Source organism: Sciurus vulgaris (assembly GCF_902686455.1).
Source record: "Sciurus vulgaris genome assembly, chromosome: 11".
NCBI lineage: Eukaryota > Metazoa > Chordata > Mammalia > Rodentia > Sciuridae > Sciurus > Sciurus vulgaris.
This window is the reverse complement of record NC_136472.1, coordinates 25,439,716-25,464,146: the sequence shown is the minus strand read 5'-3', so window position 1 is coordinate 25,464,146 and position 24,431 is coordinate 25,439,716. Positions and strand designations below refer to the sequence as shown.

At 36.2% G+C, this 24,431-nt stretch overlaps 1 protein-coding gene and 1 pseudogene across 2 annotated transcripts; both read right to left on the bottom strand.

The window, feature by feature from the left end:
• Positions 1-6,636: 6,636 nt before the first annotated feature.
• LOC306639082 (olfactory receptor 4A47-like) lies at positions 6,637-7,559 on the bottom strand (annotated as a pseudogene). The gene has a single exon. The product of its transcript is annotated as an olfactory receptor 4A47-like (transcript).
• Positions 7,560-20,870: 13,311 nt separating this feature from the next.
• Positions 20,871-21,800, bottom strand: LOC306639069 (olfactory receptor 4A47-like; the record flags this gene model as incomplete). Its single annotated transcript, XM_079102507.1, has 1 exon — positions 20,871-21,800. One exon carries the CDS (start codon positions 21,798-21,800, stop codon positions 20,871-20,873), a length of 930 nt encoding a protein of 309 aa, XP_078958633.1.
• Positions 21,801-24,431: the final 2,631 nt, after the last annotated feature.

The following is a 24,431-nucleotide window of genomic DNA, read 5'->3' as shown; positions in this document are numbered from 1 at the left end:
AGGTCATCCACCTGGGTCCCCTCTACTGACAGTAGGAACAAACATCTCTTAATGGGATAAATAACACCCTTCTATTAGATTCCATGCCCAGTGATAGTGACAGTCAGGAGCATGTGCATCGTGAACACGTCATTAGGTTTCCAAATCGTGGGTCTATAAAATCCCAAGAACTACCTTTCTCCATCCCCTGCCCTGTGGGTATAGACATGTGACTTGGGTCCTGCCAACCAGGAGCACCTGTGAAGTGTGTGAGTTGGAAAACTCATTGTCTGAGGCTGGGTTCTGCTCTGACAACAGTGTCTGAGTGGTTCTGAGGTCAGAGAAGAAGTAGCGCTTTGAGTTTGCCAGTGGCCACAAGGTCCTGGTCTCAGCACCTCCTCTAGCACACCTATCCTAGCAGATGTGCTTCTGCAAATTATTCCTGTCTGTTTCACCACTCTGTGACTCTTATCCTTCCAAAGAGTCTTTAGACTTTCTAATCTGCACATTGTAAATCTCTTATACTTTAACTAGCTACCAATGATTCCATATCATCAGTAAGAACCCTGGCTGATATAATATGCTGACCCGAGAGTCCTCATATCACTTGTTACTAAGAATGGGAAGTCACCAATTTCAGAAGTGTTCTAGTTACCAACAATCCCTTATAACGTTTATAGCAGCTCAATTCACAATAGCTAGATTGTGGAACCAACCCTAGATGCCCTTCAACTGATGATGATAAAGAAACCGTGGTATATATACACAGTGGAATATTACTCAGCCATAAAGAAGAATAAAATTATGGCATTTGCAGGCAAATGGATGAAGTTGGAGAATATCGTGCTAGGTGAAATAAGCCAATCCCAAAAACCGAAGGCCGAATGATCTCTCTGATAAGTGGATGATGATACATAATGAGGGTTGGAGGGAGGCAAGAAAGGAGGAAGGATAGATTGTATAGAGGAAAGGGGTGGGTGTGGTGGGGGAAGGAAAAAATAACAGATTGAGACAAACATCATTTCCCTATGTACATGTATGATTATCAAATGGTATATGACTGTACTTATGTACCACGAGAGAAATGTTTACTCCATTTGTGTATAATCCAACAAAATAGATAAATTATTTTAAAAAAGTGTTTACTCTTAAAAGAGTTACAGAATGATGAAGATCATTAATTCAGGGAATATTTATCAGGCATTACTCTGTACCGTGTTTATTCTTAGTGCTGGAAATTCGGGAGTGAACCAGTCGAAGCCTCTCCTTGGACAGACCTTACATGGTAGATGGGACCAAGGGACAAAAAGCAAGTCATGGTGTGAAGATGTGGGTTGAGAAAATGTTAGTGATGGGATAGACAGAGATCAGCTCTCCCTGGGCGGGTGGAGACCCCTCACCTACAGACTGAACCAGAGCCCAGATGCGGCCAGCTGCAGGTCTACAATAGGAGCCCCCGGGGATCAGGAAGAGCTGTCCAAAGGGCTAAGGTCAAACCTGAGGCCACCGCAGCAGCACAGTGACCCAGGGAGGGGGCAGTACTTGAGAGCTGCCTGCAATTGCTCCACATCTGATAGAACATGAAAACGTTAATTACAATTTCGTTGTAAATCTGGTTAAACAGATAGTTTCCCCTTCCTCTTCTTAATACTTTTCATTTATTTATTTTCATGTGGTGTGAGATCAAACCAGTGCCTCCAGTGCTAGGAAAGCACTGGACCACTGAGCATAAAACCCCAGCCCCTGATCTTCCTTGTTTTGATCAGTGTAGTTTCTAAGGCAATGTTTTCATATGAGAAAAATATAAATTTAAATAAAAGAAGCTAATGTAGAAGGAACGTAGGATCAGCTGGGTGTGGTGGTGCACGCCTGTACTCCCAGCAGCCTCAGGAGGCTGAGGCAGAAGGATCCTGAGGTCAAAGCCGCCTCAGCAGCTTATGAGGCCCTAAGCAACTTAGCAAGACCCTACTCTATATAAAATATAACAAAAGTACTGAGGATGTGACTCTAAGTTCAATTTCTGGTACCCAAAAAATTAAAAAAATAAATAAATAAAAATAAAGAATAAAAAGGACAAAAGTAGAAATCAATGTTGACAACACCAGAATTCACCAAAAGAGCAATTGCCTCTTTGGGTGCCAGGATGTGCACCCAAAGTCTTCAGGTGCAGGGAGCAGGATGGTTGCTTGAATACATGTTTTATCTTGATTTTAACTGGAACTGAACCAACTATAGTAAGGTTAAGGTTAGTCGGGGATTTCAGGAAGAGAGTAATGACATTCATCCAGGTTGGATAAAACTCCCCCCCCACCTACAGAGACTCCTTGCTAGTGGTTTTACTCAGGCCTTGGCTCGTTGACTCACATTCCTCACATGGTTTGATACACACAGTGAATTTGTTCTGGAATCTTCTTTCCACACCCAACAAAGTGGCACTTCTGCCTTCTGAGTTGCTGTCTTATCCCTGTGTCACTTTTTAAAGGCTGTTTCACTCTGGATTTATGCCTTTGTGTGTGTTTATGCGCGTATTGCCCATCCCCCTCAGGCGGAAGTCTCCCTACTCAGGGAAGTGCCATCGTTAGGGTATATACAGCAGGGCTTAAGAGTCAGGTCTTGAAACAAAGTTACACAGGCTCGAATCCCACCTCAGGTATTTGCTACATTTGTGACCCAGAGAACTATTTGATTTTCCAAGCTTTGGTTAATTATTTTTAAAATCAGGAGAAAAAAAATCTTATGTATTTCAGAAGGCTTTTGTGGAATTAATAAGACAATGACTTGTAACATGAGTCACACAGTAGTGAGTAACACTAGGTTTTACTATAATTTTAGTTATGGGATACAGCTTCCTATTTTTCATTTTTAAGCTATTTTCTTTTTAAATTCATTTTAATGGGTATATAAAAATTAAAATTATACGTATTAATGTGATACCATATAATATTTCAATACAGGTATAACATTGTACAATGTGTTAAGTTAGATAACATTTATATCTTCAATATTATCATTTATGGTGAAAGCTTTCAAAAACACTTTTTCTAGCTTTTAAAAATGTACATTGCATATTATGATATATTCCTCTACTGTATGATCACACACTAGAAGTTCTTAAAACTTTCTACCCATCAATCAATCTTTCCCTAACTCACCTCCACACTTCTTGGCTCTGGAAAACATCATTTTACTCAACTTCTGTGAGATGAAGTGCTAGCACGATGCGGAGCAGAGGGAACCCTTGAATACCAAGGTAGGAATGTAAAGTAATAACAGCCACAGTGGAAATCAGCAGGTTCCTTGAAAATTCAAAACATAACTACATTATGATCCAGCAATTCCACTACTGAATATCTATACAAGGGAAATTAAATTAGTATGTTGAACAGCTATCTGCTCTCCATGTTCACAGCAGCACTATGTAGAATAGCCAAGAAATGGCAGCAGCATCTTAAGTGTACATCAGGCTGTGAATGGTTAGAGAAAATGTGATACATGGTATACAGTGGAATATTATCCTGAATAAAAAATGATGAACTCTTGTCATTTATGACAAAAATGATGAAATCAGAGTATCATTATAATAAATGAAATAAGCCAGGAACAGAAAATCAACTACTACATGATCTCACTTATGTTTAGTCTCATAAATTTGATCTCCACTAAAATTTGAGGTCTTCCTTAATGTGATTTTAATTTGTAGATATTCTGTTTTTTTTTAAGGTGAATTGTGCATAGCTCATTTTATACATCTTGCAGTAATTTGGGGATGGGAGAGTTAGTCTCATAAGGTTCTTCATGGTCTCCTAATATAGTATCTATATAGAATTAAAAATAAACAAATCATGAAGTTCTTTCCTACAAAAGGCAGATGGAATTGAGACACTGATGAAGGAGAGAGGGAAAACAATAAGATTATGATATTTACTCACTGAGTGACAAGCCACTGTCCTTATACTTTGTATGCAATGTCTCATCCAAGGACTAATTAAAATAAACTCTATGGAATATGTACTAACTTTTAATTATATATAGAGTGAACTAAGATTAAAATAAATTCTTTGAGAGGTTCTGATATACACACAATGTTACATAAACTAGTGAAAGAGAATCAATTCTAGTTCTATTGACCTCCTACCCCAAATCCCTCCACATCATCCAAAACTCCAAAGGACTTCTAGATACCTAATAACGGTGCTATGAGTCATAAGGGGAAAGTCATGTAAGAGGAAAGTTACATGACACGGTATTGATCATAAAAGAAGATATCAAAATGAATCCTATGGGTTGGGGAGATAGCTCAGTTGGCTAGAGTGCTTGCCTTGCAAGCACAAGGCCCTGGGTTCATCCCCAGCACCACCAAAAAAAAAAAAAAAGAATCCTATTATATATATAACTAAAAGAATCGCAGGGACCAGGGCAAGATCACAGAGGGTCTGATGTAGTAGACATAATGAACATTCTGCTATTTCCTAAAAAATATATAAGGCAAAATCTGCCCAACTGGACATTGGGTCAGCATCAGACAATAATTTTTTTTTTTACCTTAAAAACTGCTTCCACAGTATTTACTATGTGTCTGACTCTGATAATAAGCACTTAACAAATATTAACTCACCTAATTAACCCCACACATGTGTGAGAGAGAAACTCTCAGTCTCATTTCCACAGATGAAGAAAAATGTGAGATAAATAGATTAAGCAGTTTGCCCAGGTCACATCTGAACTCAGGGAATCTGACTTGAGATGACTTGTCCCTGTGCCACATGACCTCCTCTCAAACAAATGTCTCACTGAACATATTCTGGTTTCCCCCAAAATTGACCCAGATTCACAATAAAATCACTCCTTGATTCCTTCAAACCAGACCTGTCAGAGGAAAAACCAAACCCATAAGTGGATCAGCCCCCAGGACAGAGGTATGGGACCAACGGAGGTCAGAAAACCCGCAGGGAGCAGAATGTTAATGGTGGGGCACACACAGACACAGCCAGTCCTCAAATGCAATACCGGTCAGCTCAAAGTATTATTCATCAGAGCAGGGGCAGAAATTTTGTATGGATCATGCCTTCTAAAGTTAAATAAAAGTAGATAAGTGAGGTTCTATTTTAGTTACAGAGACCCCACTAATAAAGAATACTCATAACAGCTGAGAGCTCTTGAGCATTAGTGTTAAGAGCTTTATAAGGATTATGTATTCAATTCTGAAAATATCTCTATCATTCTCTTTTTAACTTAAACTATAGAAGTGTGATTCACCAAAATTCATACCATCTATTGCAAAACTAGGTTAGGATCTCTCTTGCTCTGATCTTTGTTCTTAACCATGACAGAAGACTCTTACCCATTCCACAAAACTATGCTTTCAAAAATAATACATGAATCATCTCCACAAAGCAAAATTCTGAAAACCAGGCTCCCAGCATGAAAGACCAACTAGGGTATTATGTTTTAACCCAAATAATGTATCTTTAATACATGGTGAATTTTCCCTTTGAAGGAAAAGACAAAAAGAATCAGACCAGACATGAAAAAATTAGAAAGAATAGGAAGAGAAGATGAAGAATAAATATTCACAACCTTTCTGTGTTCCCAGAATACTTCATTTTTCCTGTGAAATCACAAAAAGTGTATGCATTGCATGATTTATAAAGAATTGAGAGTTCATAATTCTCATAATTTCTGCAATGCAAGATACTTTCCAGGAACTGTTTTAGTAAGGTGATTCATTAACAGGATAAATTTGCAGCATAACTTATACCAATATAGCTTGAAATGCATATAGGAAGGGCAATGCGGGGCTATGGATGATAGTTACCACACTATACATTAGACACCAGAAATCATTTATCCTACCGAATAGCACTTTGTACTCTTTAACAAGCATCTCAGTTCTTCTCCCTCCTGCCCATGACAGCTCCCATTCTGCTCTCTGCTTGGGGTCTCTTTTTGATTCCACATATACATGGCAGGGGGCGGTATTTGTCTTTCTAAGTCTGGCCTACACCATGTAGCATAACGTCCTCCCAGTTTGCCTTCATTGTCACAAAGGATAAGATTTCTTGAAGAATCTTAGAGACACAGCATGGTGCATGCATTTGAGAGTTGCACTGAGAGACCCTGGGATAGGTAGATTTATTCTACAGTTTTAACATACTGTGTTGGTTTACTTTTAAAATCATCATCTATTACATTTTCCCTTTTTATTTTAGAAGAAAAATTATTCTATAAAATTTACACATGTGACTTGACTGCTTTCAAATAAAATGAGAGTTTATATAGCATTTTTATACTTAACTATAACTAAAAGAATAAAAATCTAAATGTAAGACAAGGAGTGACAAAGCAAGAAATAAAATTAATACAGAAATTAAACCATTGCAGTGTCTCAAAAATTTCATTCATTAATTTATTGCATCTTATTTACGGACTCCCTACTATATGTGCATTACAGTGGTCCAGTGATAAACAAAACATTACAGAGCTCACATTATAGCAGGGAACTCAATTCATAGCACAAACACATGTTTTGTTCTTTAATTATACTTACCAGAAATGCTTTTGAAGAAAAGGGAATTTAATGTTAGTTTTTAGAAAACTTATATGCTCTAAGGATACAGATTTATACTGAAATGACTCTCCCCATAGTCGGCAACTCATTCATTTCCTACCTGATGTGTTTTCCTCCCCAGAGTTTCCTCATAGCGTCTGTCATCTCTGAGTTTCTCAGAGTGTAGATGAAGGGGTTCAGCATGGGGGTTATGACAGTGTAAAACACACTCAATGACTTGTCAATGGGGAGAGTCTTAGCTGGTCTTGCATACATGAAAATACAGGGAACGAAGAAGAGGACAACCACAGTGATGTGGGAGCCACAGGTGGAGAGGGCCTTCCGCCTCCCTTCCTGACTCAGGTTCTTCAGGGAGTGAAAGACGACCACATAAGACAAGAGTAAGAGCAGAAACACAGTTGTGCAGATGAGTCCCCCATTGGCCATCACCAAGAGGCCAATGACATAGGTGTCAGTACAGACGAGTTGCAATAAGGGGTACATGTCACACAGGAAATGATCAATGACATTGGGGCCACAGAATGGGAGCCCGTAAATGGTGCTTAGTTGAATTACAGAGTGCAGAAAGCCTCCAACCCAGGACACTACCAGCAGCACAACACACACCCATGGCCTCATAATAATTAAATAATGCAAAGGCTTACAGATGGCCACATAGCGGTCATAAGCCATTGCCAACAGAAGAAAGACCTCTGATCCACCAAAAAAGTGTTCTGTAAGAGCTGAGTCATGCAAAGCTGAAGGATATAGTATTTTCCCCAAAGAACAAATCAGAAATCAACTTGGGAGAGAAAACTGATGAATAAATGGCATCCATAATGATAAGCTAGCAAGAAAGAAGTACATTGGTGAGCCCAGGGTCTTGCTGAAGGTTATGGTCATAACAATGAGCAGATTTCCACCATGGTTAGGATGTAGACGAGCAAGAACATAACAAAAGTACTTTCTGCTCCTTTGGATTCTGTGTGAGGCCCAAGAGGACAAAGTAAGTTGTATTGCTTCTGTGTTCCATCTATTCTTTTATTGATGCTTATTCCAGATATTAAGGAAGTTTACCTACAAAGCAATGGAAGCATCCTTAGAGTATTATAATCTTGATCTTTATCCATTCATTGTCTAAAATATATGTAAGAAGCATCTATTTGCATCCATCTTCCTGCTATAGATATCTGATTTACCAATTGAATAATGTAGGATTCTCTGATCTACATGATTTGATACATAATGATGAATTCATGCAGTTAAAGACAAATTTAATAAGAATCGTTATAAACATGTTCACTCATGCTATATTATGGTTCCACAGAGGTGGAATTGTTAAGCCTCCTGGAATCTGGGAAAGGCTTCCCAGAAGAAGCCATACTTAATGATGAGTTTAAGTGAGAAGTGATATAACAATATGAATGAAAGGAATTCCATGAAAAGATGCACATGTATTAAGTCAATGGGTAGATGCTTGCAAGAGTCTCAGGTGTAATCTGCAATCTGCATAATGAGAGCGAGTAAAATAAATTACTATTGTATAATCATAGACACAAAGTCACTGTTTTAGTTGCTAAGAGTGATTGATTGCCCTTCCTCCACTTTCCAATACACCAATACACATCCATTGTACAATTGGTCACAAACATCTTAGCATTCATATATCCTAGGCACATTGTGCTCACCATGTTTGTGATTTCTGATACAAGAATGACTTCTCTACAGCTCTCCTCTTTCCTTTCTGAGCCCTCACAGAATCACCTTTCAATGTTTGTATTTTTATCTATAGTTACTTCAAGGAACTTAGGCTTTTTCTATCATGATCCCAAAATTCTCGCAGTAGCTACCCCACTACTCAATCTCAGAGCTACTTTCCACATGCTTGGATATTTATTACAGCAGCATTCCAAGACCGCTTCCCATTAGCAAAGCTGTATTGTTTGCTAGAGCTGCTCTAACGTTAGTAGCATATACTGAGTGGTTTGAACAACAGAAATTTGTTGTCCTGGAGTTTTGCATACTAATTCAAAATAAAGGTGTGGACAGTGTTGATTCCCTCAGAAGACTGTGAGGCAAGGGCTGTTCTAGGTTCCTGTCCTTGGTTTTGCTGGTGATCAACTGTATTCATGTGTTGATCATCCTGTATCCAGATTTCCCATTCTGAAAGATCACCAGTCACATTGGACAGGGCTAGCCTTTAGTTTCATTTGAGGAGTTCTGGAAAGACTCCATCACCAAATCAAGTCACATTCTGTAGAGATGGGGACCTCAACATTAATATGAGGTGGGACTGGGAGAAAGGAACACGATAAAACCACAATATTTTATGTGGTACTATGTGTGACCAATAATTATCACATAGTCTCAGATGTCATACCAATTCACTTAAACCTCTTTTTACCATCTTTACTTGGATATTCTTTCTTTCCTAACCTGTAAATGCTTAAAGCACCCTGGAATTGTCTATCTTCAATACCGTGTCCTCCTTAACCATTTAATTGACACCTCCAATGATATCCATTTAGTAATTTCAAAATTAGATTTTTAATTTTCTACAATAAATCTTTCACTTCTTATGTTTCTTTATCTAACCAATCGTTTCCTCTTTCATGTACCATTCAGACCAAATTCTGACAAATACCCTTGAATCTTTTATTCCTCTCATGTTACTTATTTGTTTATTCAATAAATCCTGTTCACTCTCCCTATTAATGTTTTGCAAATCAGATCCTCCTCCATATATATATCACATCCCTGGTCCACTGCTGTAGCCCCCTGACAGGTCTACCAACTTCATTTTGGCCTCCAAGAAACTGTTTTGCTGAATCAGCCCAACTTAGCATTTTAACTCTTAATCAGATCATCTCACTCCTTGACTGAGAACTCAATGAGAGATTCTGATCTCATGATCAATAAATCAATCCATTGTCTCTACATTGGTCTATGTGACCCTGGATGACTGTGATACAGCCAACTATCCAAATTCATCTCTTAAATTTTCATGTTCATCTGCTCAAAGCTTTTCACTAATCCTCAGATATCCATAATTATTTTAACCAATTTTTTCCCCAATTTCTTTATCATTTTATCTCTTTTTCAGGAACATTGACCTGAAAAGTCATAAAGTAAGCATTTCTGTCTTCCTTTGCTAGGTATTTATCACCAGATTGTCTGATAATTTTGCAAATGATTTTCTTCCATAGTATTAAAGCAATTTCCTTCATAAAATTGAAGCACATTTTGATAGAATATTCAGATTACCTACTGGACAAGTCAACGTTTGCTTGGGTAGGCTTACTGGAAAGAGTAGACTGAGCACCTGATACATTTTTAAATGTGTGTTTATTGACTCTTTTCAGATATATGGAACATTTGGATGCATTTAAACTACATTCTGTACTTTTCAACCATTTTATTTCCACCAATTCTAAGTAGTAATTGCTAATTTCAGAGACCAGAGCAGTTATAACAACATCTAAATTGATAAATCTTGTAGAAAGGTTCTTGGCATAATCTTTTATTTATTAATTCTAGCAACATGTATCTGAACAGTACCTACCTGTGTCATGCTGATCAAATAAGGTGAACTTCCAGCTACAGAGTGTCGGTTAACTCATTAAGACTCATATTTTTGAAGACAGAAATCTTAGTCTGACTGAGGAATCACCTTTTAACTATGAGTCTTTTACTTTTCCAGATGGATGCATAATTCTTGAGGATATAATTTGATCTCTGACTTAATTTTTAAAAATTTTGCATACATTCAGGACAACTACCAATTACAGCCTGACTATCCACTTCCTGTACCAACGCTTTAATTTTACAAACTTAAGTGATATAATTTCCTGTTTAATAAAAGTTCACATAATTCCAATTGTGGTTTCTGCTACCAAGTGTGAAGTCTTACCTTCAGAAGTTTAGGTATACTCATCAATAGCTAGAATTCCCTCTACCAACCAGGATGTACATGGAAGGCTAAAGGCTGTAGTTTCTTCAGGATATATTTGAAATCATACAATTATGACTATACATTTTATACAATGTCTTGTAACTATTGCAGAAAATCATTAACACTCATTGTAGATTAATTTCAAAGGAATTTCATGGTGCAGACAGAAAAATTACAATTTTCCATATTAGGCTATTTTATAAAAAATTCAAACTATGTTGACATAGAAAGATAGGAGCTAGCCTTTTTAATTAGAAAAGTTTTCTAAGTTCTTTCCTGGTAACTTGAATAAAAATAATAACTACCATTCAGTTGGGAAGCCTGTCTCCTCTTGTGATGCTATGGTCTTGTACTTGATTTTTGAAGAGTTCATACCTTTGACATTTGTATACCTTGTTTTAACCCTAATAAAGCATCTTTAGAAATAATTTATCAGTTGCTAAAAAGATAGCATCTTTAACCTGCTAGGCAAAGATCACTGAAGATTTTTATTTTATGACACCACATTAATCATGAAGTTCTGCAACTGGAATGAGTCCGAGAATCATTCTTGTTTAATTAATTTCACTGGATTTTTCCAAATAAAAATTTAAATAACATCTATATACAATGATAACAGCAGATTGGATATAAAGTTAGAGTAAAAAAGATGTAATGAGAAAAAAATAGTTATAGAAATATGGGACAAATACAAATCAGGAATAAACAGAAGTCCAGTTAGTTAGTACAAATAAAAATGAACTTGTCACTTCTTTTCCTCATTTGGAAGAGAATTTTTTTCAATTTTCTAATATTCAACATTTTTCTATTAGTGTACCAGTGGACCCATGTTTATAAAATTATATCGTTGTATTAGCTAATTATTTATGCATTTATTCTTTTAAATTAAAAGATGTTAATTTTGTTCCAGATTCTATGCAATTAGTTGGAGATAGGATAGTTAATAGATAGAAGGAAAAAATCTGAATATAATCCTACCTGTACTGGCTTTCTAGAGTCACAAGATAATAATGGGAATACCTAAAAATGCAATTATTATCTGTGATCAGAGTTAATCAGACAACTAACAGGGTATTGTCGAGGAAAATAGGAGTGAGGCACTTTGTGAATGAAATGATTAGATGAAGCCCTTTTAAAAGGTGATGCTTAAGCTGAAGTCCAAAGGATGAGAAGTCAGTTGCTCCTGTGGGAATTATTGTTACGTATGGGAAGATCCAATGTTGAATAGAGCTGAGCAAGTTCAGGAAAGGTCATTGTATCTGAGGGAAAATAGAAAGGGAAAGGAAAGAACAAGGTGAAGTTGAAGATATGGACATGGCCAAACCCTGCAGGACATTACAGGGAATACGGAATTCGGATTTCACTTAAAGTTCTTTTCAAATGAGAATAAGGAGGACTGTGGTCCAGCAAAAATTCTCAACCAACTCTCAGCTAATTGAATTCACAGTGTATGAAAACAATTATACACCTTGACCCACTGAGATTGTCCCAGGTATGAAAGGCTGATTCAATATTCAAAGGTCAATTAATGTAATCCATCAGACTAAAGGATAAAGAAGTAAAATCACATGATTATATAGCAGAAAAAGCATTTAAAATATTCAATACCCTTCATTATAAAAATTCTCAGAGAATTAGAAATAGAAGAAAATTTCCTAAACTTGAGCAGATGCACAAACACCCTACAAGTGACATCATTTGTAATAGTGAGAAGCTGTGAGCTTTTATTCTAAAAATCAGTGACATGCTCTTGGGCTTCCAGTTTTCAGAACCATGAGCAAATTCATCTCTCTTCTTTATAAATTCATTACTCTCAGTTTTTCTGGGATTGCAGCAGAAAACAGACTAAGACCAGTGAGGGAGGCTATGGGGCAGGTCAGAGGTTATTTAAGAACTCTATTTTTTCTGCTCAAATTTTCATGAACCTAAAACTTCTCTAAAATAAAATCCACTATGAAAAAACAAAACAAACAAACAAACAAACAAAAACCAAAAAACAAAACCCAAACCCTGACAGGTATGCAAGATAAGGAAGTAGAAACCCACGTGAAGATAAGCTAGGAACCTACATTTGGAGCTTATTTAGAGATGAGGAACAGGAAGACCAAAATAGGTGAGAAGGAATATAGACTTTAGATAGGATTATGCATCAGTTGGAGGGAATTATTAGTGTTAGCCTTCTTACTTATGCTTTTAGAACTTTGAGAAAGTTATCATAATGTATTTAAGTGCCACTTTACTCTGAAATGTAGGAAATAATATGTAATTCAAGAGGTTTTGATAATATAGCAAAATGTGTATACACTGCTTTTGTTGTGCCTGATACACGGATGTGTGAAAAATACATTTTAGGTGTTTTTTAAATGAGAATATTCAACCAGCCTGACTTTGCTTTTTAAAATAAATCTATAAATTAATGAGAAAACCCATAGAAAACAATTGGAATTTTAAAATTGCTGCTACCCAGAATCCTATCTTAAAACTCTCTGGTGAAAGAAGAAGTCAAATCAAATAGTAGAATATACAAAATAAGTCAAATGAAAACACCACTATCTGAAACAATGGAATACTAAAGTTTGTGCTCAGAGTCAAATTTAAGGTCTTAAGTAAATGATTTGGGAAAATAAAAAGAATGGTTAAAAAAATCTTTTAACTAAAAATGTTAGAAAAATAATCACAAAATTAACCTAAACAATAGTAGGTAGGAGAACATAATAAACAATGAAAGGATTTCCTCCATTAGAACAAAATATTAGAGTTATACATGTGTTAGTCTGTTTTCCATTACTGTAGCAAATATCTGAAATAAATCAACCTTAATAAGAGAAAAGGTCTATTTTGGCGCACAGGTTCAAAGGTTTTCAGCCCATGACTATAGGCTCCTTTGCTTGGGCTGGTGGTGAGGCAGCACCTCGTGGTAAGGTGTGTGTGTGGAGCACCTCTTCACCTTATTTCTGGGACAAGAAAAGAGAGAAAGGAAGAAAACTGCTGTCCCACAGCTCTCTTCCAGAGCCTGCTCCCCAAAGACCTAAAACCTGCCATCGGCTCACCTTTAAAAGTTTCAACTACCTTCCAATAACACCCAGCTGAGGACCAAACTGAGCACCTGGGCACTTGGGGGACATTCCAGGTTCAGACTCTAATGATCCACAATGTCTAGTATTTGAATAAAAATTAAGCACAAAAGAGATTATGAGTAGATCACTATTCTAATGCAAAAAAATAATGAATGAAACACAAAGTTCAAACAGAAATGGCATATAGATTACAGGTAGGATTTCCACCAATTCTAAACAAAACAAAACAAACAAAAACCTTTTTAATTATGTTCTACTACTGAGGCAAAATTATCCTAAGTTCTCAGCCTGAAGTCCTGCCCTGGGACTAAGGCATTTTCCAGTCAGAGTGATGCGAATAGGAACTATTCCCAGTCCTGTGCAGGTGCTAGGCATGCCTCTCTCTAATCCAGATGAGATTTCTTGCAGCCGCAGGGTGGTTTCCTCAAATGCATGCACCCCCTGCGTTTCTGTAGGGCCTTCCTCCTCTCACTAGATTTTCCCTGTCCTCTCCCTCTGGCCCTTACTTTCCAGTGTTCTCCCCTCCATGCTTGGGAACTCTTGGTCTCATCAGACTCACATACGTCTCCTCTACTCAGAGGTCCCAGGATCTTCTGGAACACACTCTGTGAACAGCATAGAAACTCTTTAAAGGCAACAAGCTGGGACTCTGCTAAGGCTCAACTTCCTTGCCTCCCATCTCTCAATGGCCTTCCTAATTGCTTTCTGATGTCTACCATGTGGAAAGCCATTGTTTCTTTTTGTGTGTGGTGTATTTACTTATTCTATCCAGAAGGGTAAATCTGCTCTGTTTATCTATTTTGACCAAAATTAATATTCTAAGAACAATGATGAATAAATATTAGAAAATATATTTATACTTCATTAAATAGGTCTAAAGAAAGTATCATATGTTCATCAATATGGCTCTAAGCATGTTAGTTAATTCTATATCACTTTATGAAAAATATGTTAGAAGAATAGGTTGATTTTTCTTAATGTAGAAATATAAATATTAAACTCCAAATCAGTGTCCTACATAATAGTGAAATGCAAAAATCAATCTTTCTTTTTCAAGTCATTTTAAAGCAGAATGTTCTTACTCTTGACGTGAGTTTTTATGTCAATACAAATGAGACACAAATAGAATTCTAATGTTCATTGGTGCCTCCAATTGAGGTGAGAAAATAAAATGTCATCATGAAGGTCCTCAAGTCTCCAGCCTCTTCCAACTGGCCAGTGTGTTAGTCAGCTTTTCTCCACTGTGACCAAAATACCTGATAAGAGCAACTTAGGGGAGGAAGAGTTTCTTTTGGGTTCGTAGTCTTAGAGGTTCAGTCCATTGCTCTGGGCCTAAATGAGGCCGAACATTATGGTGGAAGTGCATGGAGAAGAAAAGCTTCCCCATACAGTGGGAAGGAGAGAAAGAGAAGAAGAGACAGAGAGAAAATGTGCATGTCCAAAAAGCCAGGGACAAGAGATAATCCTCAAGGACAGGCCCCAGTGACCTGCTTCCTCCAGCAATGCCCCTCTTGCCTACAGTTACCACCTAGAATCCATTCAGATTATTATCTACCCAATGGATTAATTCACTGATGAAATTCCAAGATCCCATCAGTGCTTTCAAGTCTCTCCTCTGAACCTTCCTGTGTTTGGGGTCATGCTATCAAAATGTGACCTTCTGGAGGACATTTCTAGATCTAACCCCATTTCTGTTGTGCAACTTCAGCATCCTCAAACTTCTCACCACAGAGAGGCTGCATGTGCTACTGCTTCCTGTCAGAGGGACCATTTGAAACTTTTGGGGGCAAGTACCAGTTAAAAGTAGGTACCAGGGGCTGGGGGTGTAGCTCAGTGGTGAAGTGCTTGCCTGGCATGTGTGAGACCCTGGTGTTGAGCCTCAGCACCACAAAAAATAAATAAATAAAAGGTATTGTGTCCATCTACAACTAAAATAATTTTTTAAAAGTGTAGGTATCGAATAAAATCTGGACTGTTTGAATGTGAGTAGCCTCCAATACCTTAAAAATTCATTGTTCAGACTTTTGGATTATAAGTATGGGGACATGAGTTCACTCCTCTCTCCTTGTCCTCTTGGAACCCATTCAAGAGCAACAAGAGATTTGTTTGTTTGCTTGTTTGTTGTTGTTTGTCACCAAGTGGAGAAGAACTGAAACCTGCTGCAGTCTGGACCCACCTGGACGTAAATTCCCTGAACAACGAAGTGTCCATGCATGATTTTTCAGGCAGTGCCTCCGGAGTTCACTCAGCCTCATCTTGAATGGCTTTCAAGGTGGACAGGTGCAAAAGAATCCTGTTTGACCACATGATGACATTTTCCTTACCAGCTCAAAATCCCCACAGAGAACCCAATAATGTCCCTTATCCAGAAAAGAAACACGTGACCTTTGAAGAGGCAAGATGGTCATCTAGGCCTACTCAAATAAACCTGATTTCTTCCCCTTCTCTCCACCCAATCACCAGGCCACTCTTCCCATCTCCCTTCCTATAGTTGTCACTACCAACCAATCGGAGAGACATATTTAACCTCCATTAGCTCCATTACCACGCAGCCTCAATAATTTGCTTCTTTTTGCCAAACTTAGTCATATTATGACTTCTATGTGAATCAGGCAGTGATATCTTTCTTTGTATCAAAACCAAGTCCTTTGAAAGAGCAGCCCCAAAACAGTGGAGTATTCACAGGGGTCCCTTAAATCAGAAAGAGCAAAAAGGAAGACAGATTACTAGTGGTGACATATGTCAAAAAGTACCCCTCAAAAATGTTGTGGAAGGTAAGAAAAAAAACATGAAGGAAACAGAACCATCAAAACCAAATTATCAAAAGCAACACTGCAAGCAGCAAGTGACTCCTGAGATAGCTGAGAAGTCAGGATCCCTTGCAAGATACTCCTGGCCAAAGGCATAAACGGACTTGAAATATAAAGAAATGGTAGACAAACCTAAATAGGAGTACACAGCACATTCTGCAAGATAACTAACTTGTACTTTACAGAAATGGCAATGTCAGAAAACACAAAGAAAGATTTAAGAATAATTTCATATTAAAGCAATCCATGCTGTACTTATGACAGTAAAATGAAATGTGTGAACTTGAATTCACTTTTGAAACAAAAGAGGACATTATTGGGAAAATTAGAGAAAGGATGAACTGTGTAGATTACATAATAGTAATTTTTTTTTTTTTTTTTTTTTTTTTTTTTTTTTTTTTTTTTGCCGTGCTGGGGATTGAACCCAGGGCCTTGTGCTTGCAAGGCAAGCACTCTACCAACTGAGCCATATCCCTAGCCCAACTAATAGTATTTTTCAATGTTAATTTTTGATTTTGATCACTGTTATGTATGGTAATACAATAAATGCATTTTGGAAATGCTTTGAAATTTTAGGGCTAGCTAAAGAGTTATGCTTACAAGTTACCTTTAACTTACTCTTATATTGCAGAAAAAATATAAATAAATTCATACAATATATGACAGAGAATGATAGACAAGAAAATGGAATTTGCATGTATCCATACGATGTGATATATTCATATGAACAAATACACAGAAAGAGAGAGAAAAAAGCAAAAAACCAAATATAGGAAAAAATGTGTGACTATTTAGGTAAACTGTGTGAAGAGTATACAGGAATTCTTGCAACTGCTGAATCTGAAAATATGTTAAGATGTTTTAACAAAACTACAAAATATAGAACTATAAACACAGCAAAAAGAATAAAGAATCAATGAATACTATTTGTTCAACTTATTTAAATATGTCTGAAGGCTTGGTCATCATCACCAGGTAATAGTGTCTATCATATCTGAGCACAGGCAAGACTTCTGGGATTCAGTTTTTGGCACACACACTCATGACCTTTTGCAGGGTTCTTAACCTCCATGAACCTCTGTACAGCTGCAAAAAGGGTTAATATATAGCACCTACCTCAGTGCATCATTGGAGGTTTAAATTATGAAACACATATAGCATACCTAAATCAAGTCCTGAAAATGGTGAGTTTTTTTTGTAGATACTGGACATGGTTATTACTCACTAACCTTCAGTGAAATATCATTCTAATGCTACTTAAACAGCAATAAAATAAATTATTTTAACAGTAAAAATAATTTTTCTATAAGGCATTAATTCTATAATTTACTCTGTCCAGCACTGTCAGGTGCTGAGGATTTAGCAGTAAAACTTATATTTTAAAGAGAAAACAGGAAATACAGTTTTAAGAGTAAAATACATAGTATACTAGCTAGTCAAAAGTGTTAATGAAGTGTGAAGGTAAACATTAAGTGTGACAGAAGAATGACTGTTAGTGGTACATTTTTAAAAGGGTGATTGCAAAAGGCCCTATGCATAACATTGATATAAAATTTCAAATAATATTGAACATATACAAAAATAAACTATTTTAACTTTTAAAAATCAACACAGAAATCCTTTGAAATCCTTTGAAATCCTTTCTTGTATTCCAACAATACAAGAAACAATGTAACCTATTGGCCTAGCAAAATGTATTCAATAAATGCAGAGATTAACCAATGCATAGAATGCACGATATTCTATTATATAATTCATCTTATCAATATCTATAAATGTTAAATTGTGTAATCGTCTAAATAACTGATAACAATATATTTGAAAATTACACCATTCCTGATATATTTAAAAACTTGATGAATACAAAGTAAGATAAATTTCAGCTTTTGTTATGATCGTTTCATATTATACTGGATTTGGCAGCCAAGCCAATCCAACAGGAGATTTTTTAGCAGTGTTAGAATTAGAAAGAGAGAGAAGCTGAAGATAATGAAAATGAGCTAAATAGGTAAAACTAGAAAGAGAAAAAGAAACATTTCCTAAGATTGAAAACAAATCACCAAGTTTACCTTTCTTTAGGAAAGAAGTTGATAAAACTACAAAGAGAAATGGACAACATCAATAAAGTGTAACAAAATAATTTAACTGTAAACCTCTACTGGATTAGACCTCAAAGTTTAAAATAATTGCAAAAAAAAAATGGTACTTTAAGTTGAGTAGAAACCATATTTTAGTAAGTTGCATTAGTGTTGTGTGTTTTTAAAAACTCTTTTAATTCTATAGATTTTTTTAAAAAAATATTTAATCTTTTATTGGTTCTTTTCAATTATGTATGACAGCAGATTCCATTTTGACACAATTATAAAAGCATAGAATATACCTTGTTCTAATTCGTCCCCAAAATTGATAAATAGGAATCACACATGTTTTGGGTGTACAACATGTTTTATTTATATATATATATATATGTAATGAAATGACCACTACGATTACCTCACCTCATCAGCTCACACAGTTAAGCTTCAATCTCTTTGTGTTGAACACTATTCTCTTAAATCTCATTTATACAATGCAGTATTGTTAACGACAGCTAGCATGCTGTACATCAGATATCAGAAATCACTTATCTTTTTATACTTGTTCTTTTTAGGTATACATGACAATAGAGTGTATTCTGACATATTGTACATACCTGGAGTATAACTTATCCTATTTTTGTGGTTGTACATGATGTGGAGTCACCATGGCTGTATATTCAAATACAAGGATTGGAAATTTATATCTGATTAACTCTACTGTGCTTCCTATTCCCCTCACCCTCCCTTCTCTTCATTCCCGTTTATCTAACACAATGAACTTCAGTTCATCCCTCCCTACCCTCCCTACCCTCCCTTGTTGTGAGTTAGTATCCACATATCAGAGAGAACATTTGGTCTTTGTTTTTGGAACTGGCTCATTTCACTCAGCACGACATTCTTCAGATCCATCCATTTACTGGTAATGCCATAATTTCATTCTTTGTGGCTGAGTAATATTCCAGTGTGTGTGTGTGTGTGTGTGTGTGTGTGTGTGCGTGAGAGAGAGAGAGAGAGAGAGAGAGAGAGATTTTGTGTGTGTGTGCATTTCACATTTGCTTTATTCTTTCATATGTTGAAGGGCACCTAGGTTGGTTCCATAGCTTGGCTACTGTGAATTGAGCTGGGGTTGACTTTTGCAGGACCTTCAAGGAGGAAAACAGGTGCCTAAAATTTGCACAGGGTTATATTTTAGGGTGCTCAAACACTAGGCCTACTGACTGTGGTTTATACAGCTGATGCACTTGTCAAAACATACAGAACTAAATGACAAAATGAATCAAACAACATTACCCTATGTAAATCTATGATTACACAAATGGTATGCCTTTACGCCATGCACAAACAGAGAAACAACATGTATCCCATTTGTTTACAATAAAAAAAATAAAAAAATAAAAAATAAAAACAGTTTTCAAAAGGTTAAAAACACATACAGAACTATAGTCTAAATAGGGTGAACTAACTATGCACTGTGAATACTATTCTTACTTCCAAATGAACAAAACAAAACAAAATGTAATTGTCTTATATTCCAACCATCAATACTTTGAAAATTTAATAGAAGACAAGGTCTCACTTACAGAACTAACATAAAGACAGACTCCAAAGGACTAAACGTTAAAGAATCATATTAGATATCTGTGAAAGAAATATAGAGCACTACTGACCATAAAGAATCCAAACTTAGACATAAAAATTACTTTATTGCAGAATTATTTGGTGTTGAAAAAGGTTGGAGCAACTTGAAGAGGACTGGACACTAATTTTTAATATTTTATAAGGGGTTATTATACATTAAAAGGAAAACTGAAATGAGGTAGCTATATGGGGACTATATTGGAAGATGGTCAAGAAGCAGAGGGGGATGCAAACTTTCATGCATTGAAATGTAAACACTTGTGCTTATATGTCAACACGCCTGTGTGAGCTAAGAGTCTCATCTAAAGAATCTCAGAAGAACATTTCAGTGACTGCAGCTCAGAGTCGCACTGGGACATCTCTTGAGAGATGGGAAGATGATTTATTTCACCATTGTATCATTTGCATGGGATCTGTGTTTTTGGTTTGTTTTTGTGTTGCTGGGATGGAACCTGGGGCCCCATGTATGCTAGGCAAGCATTCTACCACTGAACTACCTCCCTGGGCCCTGGGTTCCATTTTTAACATTTATAAGTATCTGTTACACTTATCCTTTTATATTTTAGAAATGGAAACTTGTACATGGAAAATCCTACGTGTAATGCAACTTAAATTAAAATAATATAGCATTAAATAGTAAAATAAAAAGAATCAATTTGAGAGAATCTAAAAATAGGAGGATTACAAAATAAGAAATAAAATAAGTACAGAAGTTGAGGAAAAATCAGTGTAATGCTATATAAATACTCCCTGCTTTATGTGCGTTACAGCTTTCCAGGTTCAACGCACTCATTTCCAACCTGATGTGATTTTTCCTCCCCAGAGTTTCTTCATAGCGTCTGTCATCTCTGAGTTTCTCAGAGTGTAGATGATGGGGTTCAGCATGGGGGTTATGACTGTGTAAAACACACTTAATGGTTTATCAATGGGGAAAGTCTTAGCTGGTCTTACATATATGAAAATACAGGGAACAAAGAAGAGGACAACTACTGTGATGTGGGAGCCACAGGTGGAGAGAGCCTTCCGCCTCCCTTCCTGACTCAGGTTCTTCAGAGAGTGAAAGACGACTACATAAGACAAGAGTAAGAGCAGAAACACAGTTGTGCAGATGAGTCCTGAATTGGCCATCACCAAGAGGCCAATGACATAGGTGTCAATACAGACAAGTTTCAATAAGGGGTACATGTCACATATGAAATGGTCAATGACATTGGGGCCACAGAATGGGAGCCCGTAAATGGTGCCCAACTGAATTACTGAGTGCAAAAAACCTCCAACCCAGGAAACTATGAGCAGTAAAACACACACCCATGGCCTCATGATAACCAAATAATGTAAAGGCTTACAGATGGCCACATAGCGGTCATAAGCCATTGCCAACAGAAGAAAGGCCTCTGATCCACCAAAAAAGTGTCCTGTAAAAAGCTGAGTCATACAAAACTTGAAGGATATAGTATTTTTTCCAAAGAACAAGTCCACAATCAATTTTGGGGAAGTGACTGATGAATAAATGGCATCCATAAATGATAAGCTGGCAAGAAAGAAGTACATTGGTGAGCTCAGGGTCTTACTGAAGGTTATGGTCATAACAATGAGCAGATTTCCCACCATGGTCAAGATGTAGAAGAGCAAGAACATAACAAAAAGCACTTTCTGCTCCTTTTGATTCTGCGTGAGGCCCCAAAGGACAAAATAAGTTACATTATTCCTCTGTTCCATGTATTATTTTATTGGTGATGACTTTGGATATTAAAAGCAGTTTACCTACAAAACAATGAAAAAATAGAACTATCTCAATCTTGATCTTTATTCATTCACTCACTGTGTGTGTTTGTGTGTGTGTGTGTGTGTGTGTGTGTGTCTGTGTGCAAAATAAGATATAAATGTTTCATGTGACACACTGTGTGAGCTCTACTCTCACAGTTTCAGATATCCTACCAAGTCATTTAACCCTCCTGTGTGTCTTTATTTGGATCACCCTCCTTCTCCTAACCTAGAAATGAATAATTGTTGAAACTGTCTATTTTCAACACGATCTGTCTCATAATTTTCCAAATGAATGGCCATCTTCAATTAGATACCTGTTTAGTATGTACAAGTAATTTTTATTTTTTTTACAATAAATCTATTCCTTCTTAGTTTTTCTCTAATGAAATGGTACTTTCTTCCCTGTTCTTTCTCAGATCAAGTTCTCATAGTGTTCTTCACTCTTTTAGTCCTTTCATGTCACTTAATTATATATTTAATTAGTTCTCTTGAATCTTTATTAATATTTTACATATCTGGTCATTCTCATTTTATCCACTGTCTACTGTAGTAGACCCCTGTGAGGTCTATCTAGTTTCATTTTAGCCTTCAACAAGTTACTTTCCTGAGGTATCCCAAATTATCTGTTTAAATATTATTAAGATCATGTCACTCCTTTGCTCAAAACCCCTACTGGAGATTCCTTCTGCATGCACAACAAAGTCTATTCTCCCTACCTTGACCTACAAACCACAGATGACTGTAATCCAGGTCACTGCCCAAATTCATTTCTTGCAAGTCTCCATGGTTATTTGCTCAACTCTTTTTCTTCTCTTCAAATATCCAAAAGGATTTTCCATCTCCTCAGTTCCATTTATTCTTTGGTAGATGCTAACTTTAGAGAGCAGAGGCAGATATTACAATCTCTAAAATAATGGTAAATATTGTGCAAATTTTGTAGTATGTTCAATGTTTTATGTACTCATTCAAACAACAAGCATTTTAGGGCACCCACCTGTGTCTTGCAGATCGAATGAGGGGGACTTCAGGCCATCAGAGCGTGTCCACTAGCTCATCAAGGCTCAGGGTCTGCTCCAGGGGTCATGTCATCAGAGGATAGAAATCTTGGTGCTGACTGAGAAATCAGCTTCTCACCATGAGTCTTCTACTTTTCCAGATGGAAACATAACTATTGAGGTTGTAACATGGTCACTGGCTTAAGTTTTCAATTTTTAAAATATATTCATGACAACTCTCATGTACAACTTGATAAGCCACTTTCTGCCTGCAGATTTTTTTTAATATTTAATTCTTACAAATGCAAGTAATTTAACTTCCTTTATAAGAAAAAATTCTCATAATTGCAAAGTCTTTTTCTGCTACCAATTGTAAAGCCTTATCTTTGAAAGATTATTTACAGTTTTAAGAACTTTCTTGCCTTCCTCATAAATAGAGGGAAATCCCCATGCCATCTAGAAAAAAAAAAAAATCCTGCATATTCCTTGAGAATATATTTGAAGTCATACAGCTATGTCTGTTCATTTTCTCCAGATTTATACATATTGCAGAAACCATTACTTACATTGTAAACCTATTTCAAAGGAATTCCATGGTGCAAACAAGAATTAAAACTTTCCTTTTTAGAATAATTTATCAAAAATGCAAACAAATTGTACGTAGCCCTAAGAAGACAACAACTAGCCTTTTTTTTTTTTTTTTTAACATGGAAAGTTTTCTAAGTTCTAGTAACTTTTACAGGATTGCTAGAAATAACTACCATTTAGCCATTTATCCCATCTTCTCTTTTGTGTTGGTATGACCAGATACTTATTTGAGAATTGAAGAGGACATTCTTGTGCCATTTTCAGATCATGCTTTAAGCATAACTAAAACATCTTCTGAAATAATTATATTAGCTACTGAGAGGACAGCATCTTCTACTTAACAGGGGTAAAGATTACTGAAAATTTTATACCATGAAAGCATATTAATCATGGAGTCCTGCAACTGGAGTGTGTCCAAGACTGGTTTGTACTTAATTGCTTTCACTGGGATTTTCCACAAATTTTCAAAAGAACACCTATATATAATATAGGTAACATATAAGATATCATTAGATTGATCACATAACTAAGGTCGAGGTGATACATCCAGGAAAATTATTTTCAGAAACATTATGGGACAATTGGCAGTCAAGTTTAAAATATCAACCCCGTTAATTTGTTCTACTGAGGATGGAGTTATCAATTATTTCCCTTCATTGCCAGGGAAAAATTATTTTTCATCTCACTCAATTTTTGTGCTACCTGTTAGTGTCAGATTAGATACATTTAAAAAAATTTTTTTTAGTTTTATCAATTACTTGAGTATCTGTTTTTGTTCACTATTTTAAAAATATTTAATACATCTAATTTGTTACAAGCTCTGTGCTATTAAGTGGAGACACAATAGTTAATAAAACAGAAAACATTGGAACATAGTCTTACCTGCATTGGTGTTATATCTTGTAATTGTCACAAAATAAAAATGGGAATATCTATAAAAGTATTTGTAATCTGTGATCACCATTAATAAGAAAACCAACAGGTTACTGTGAGGAAAAAT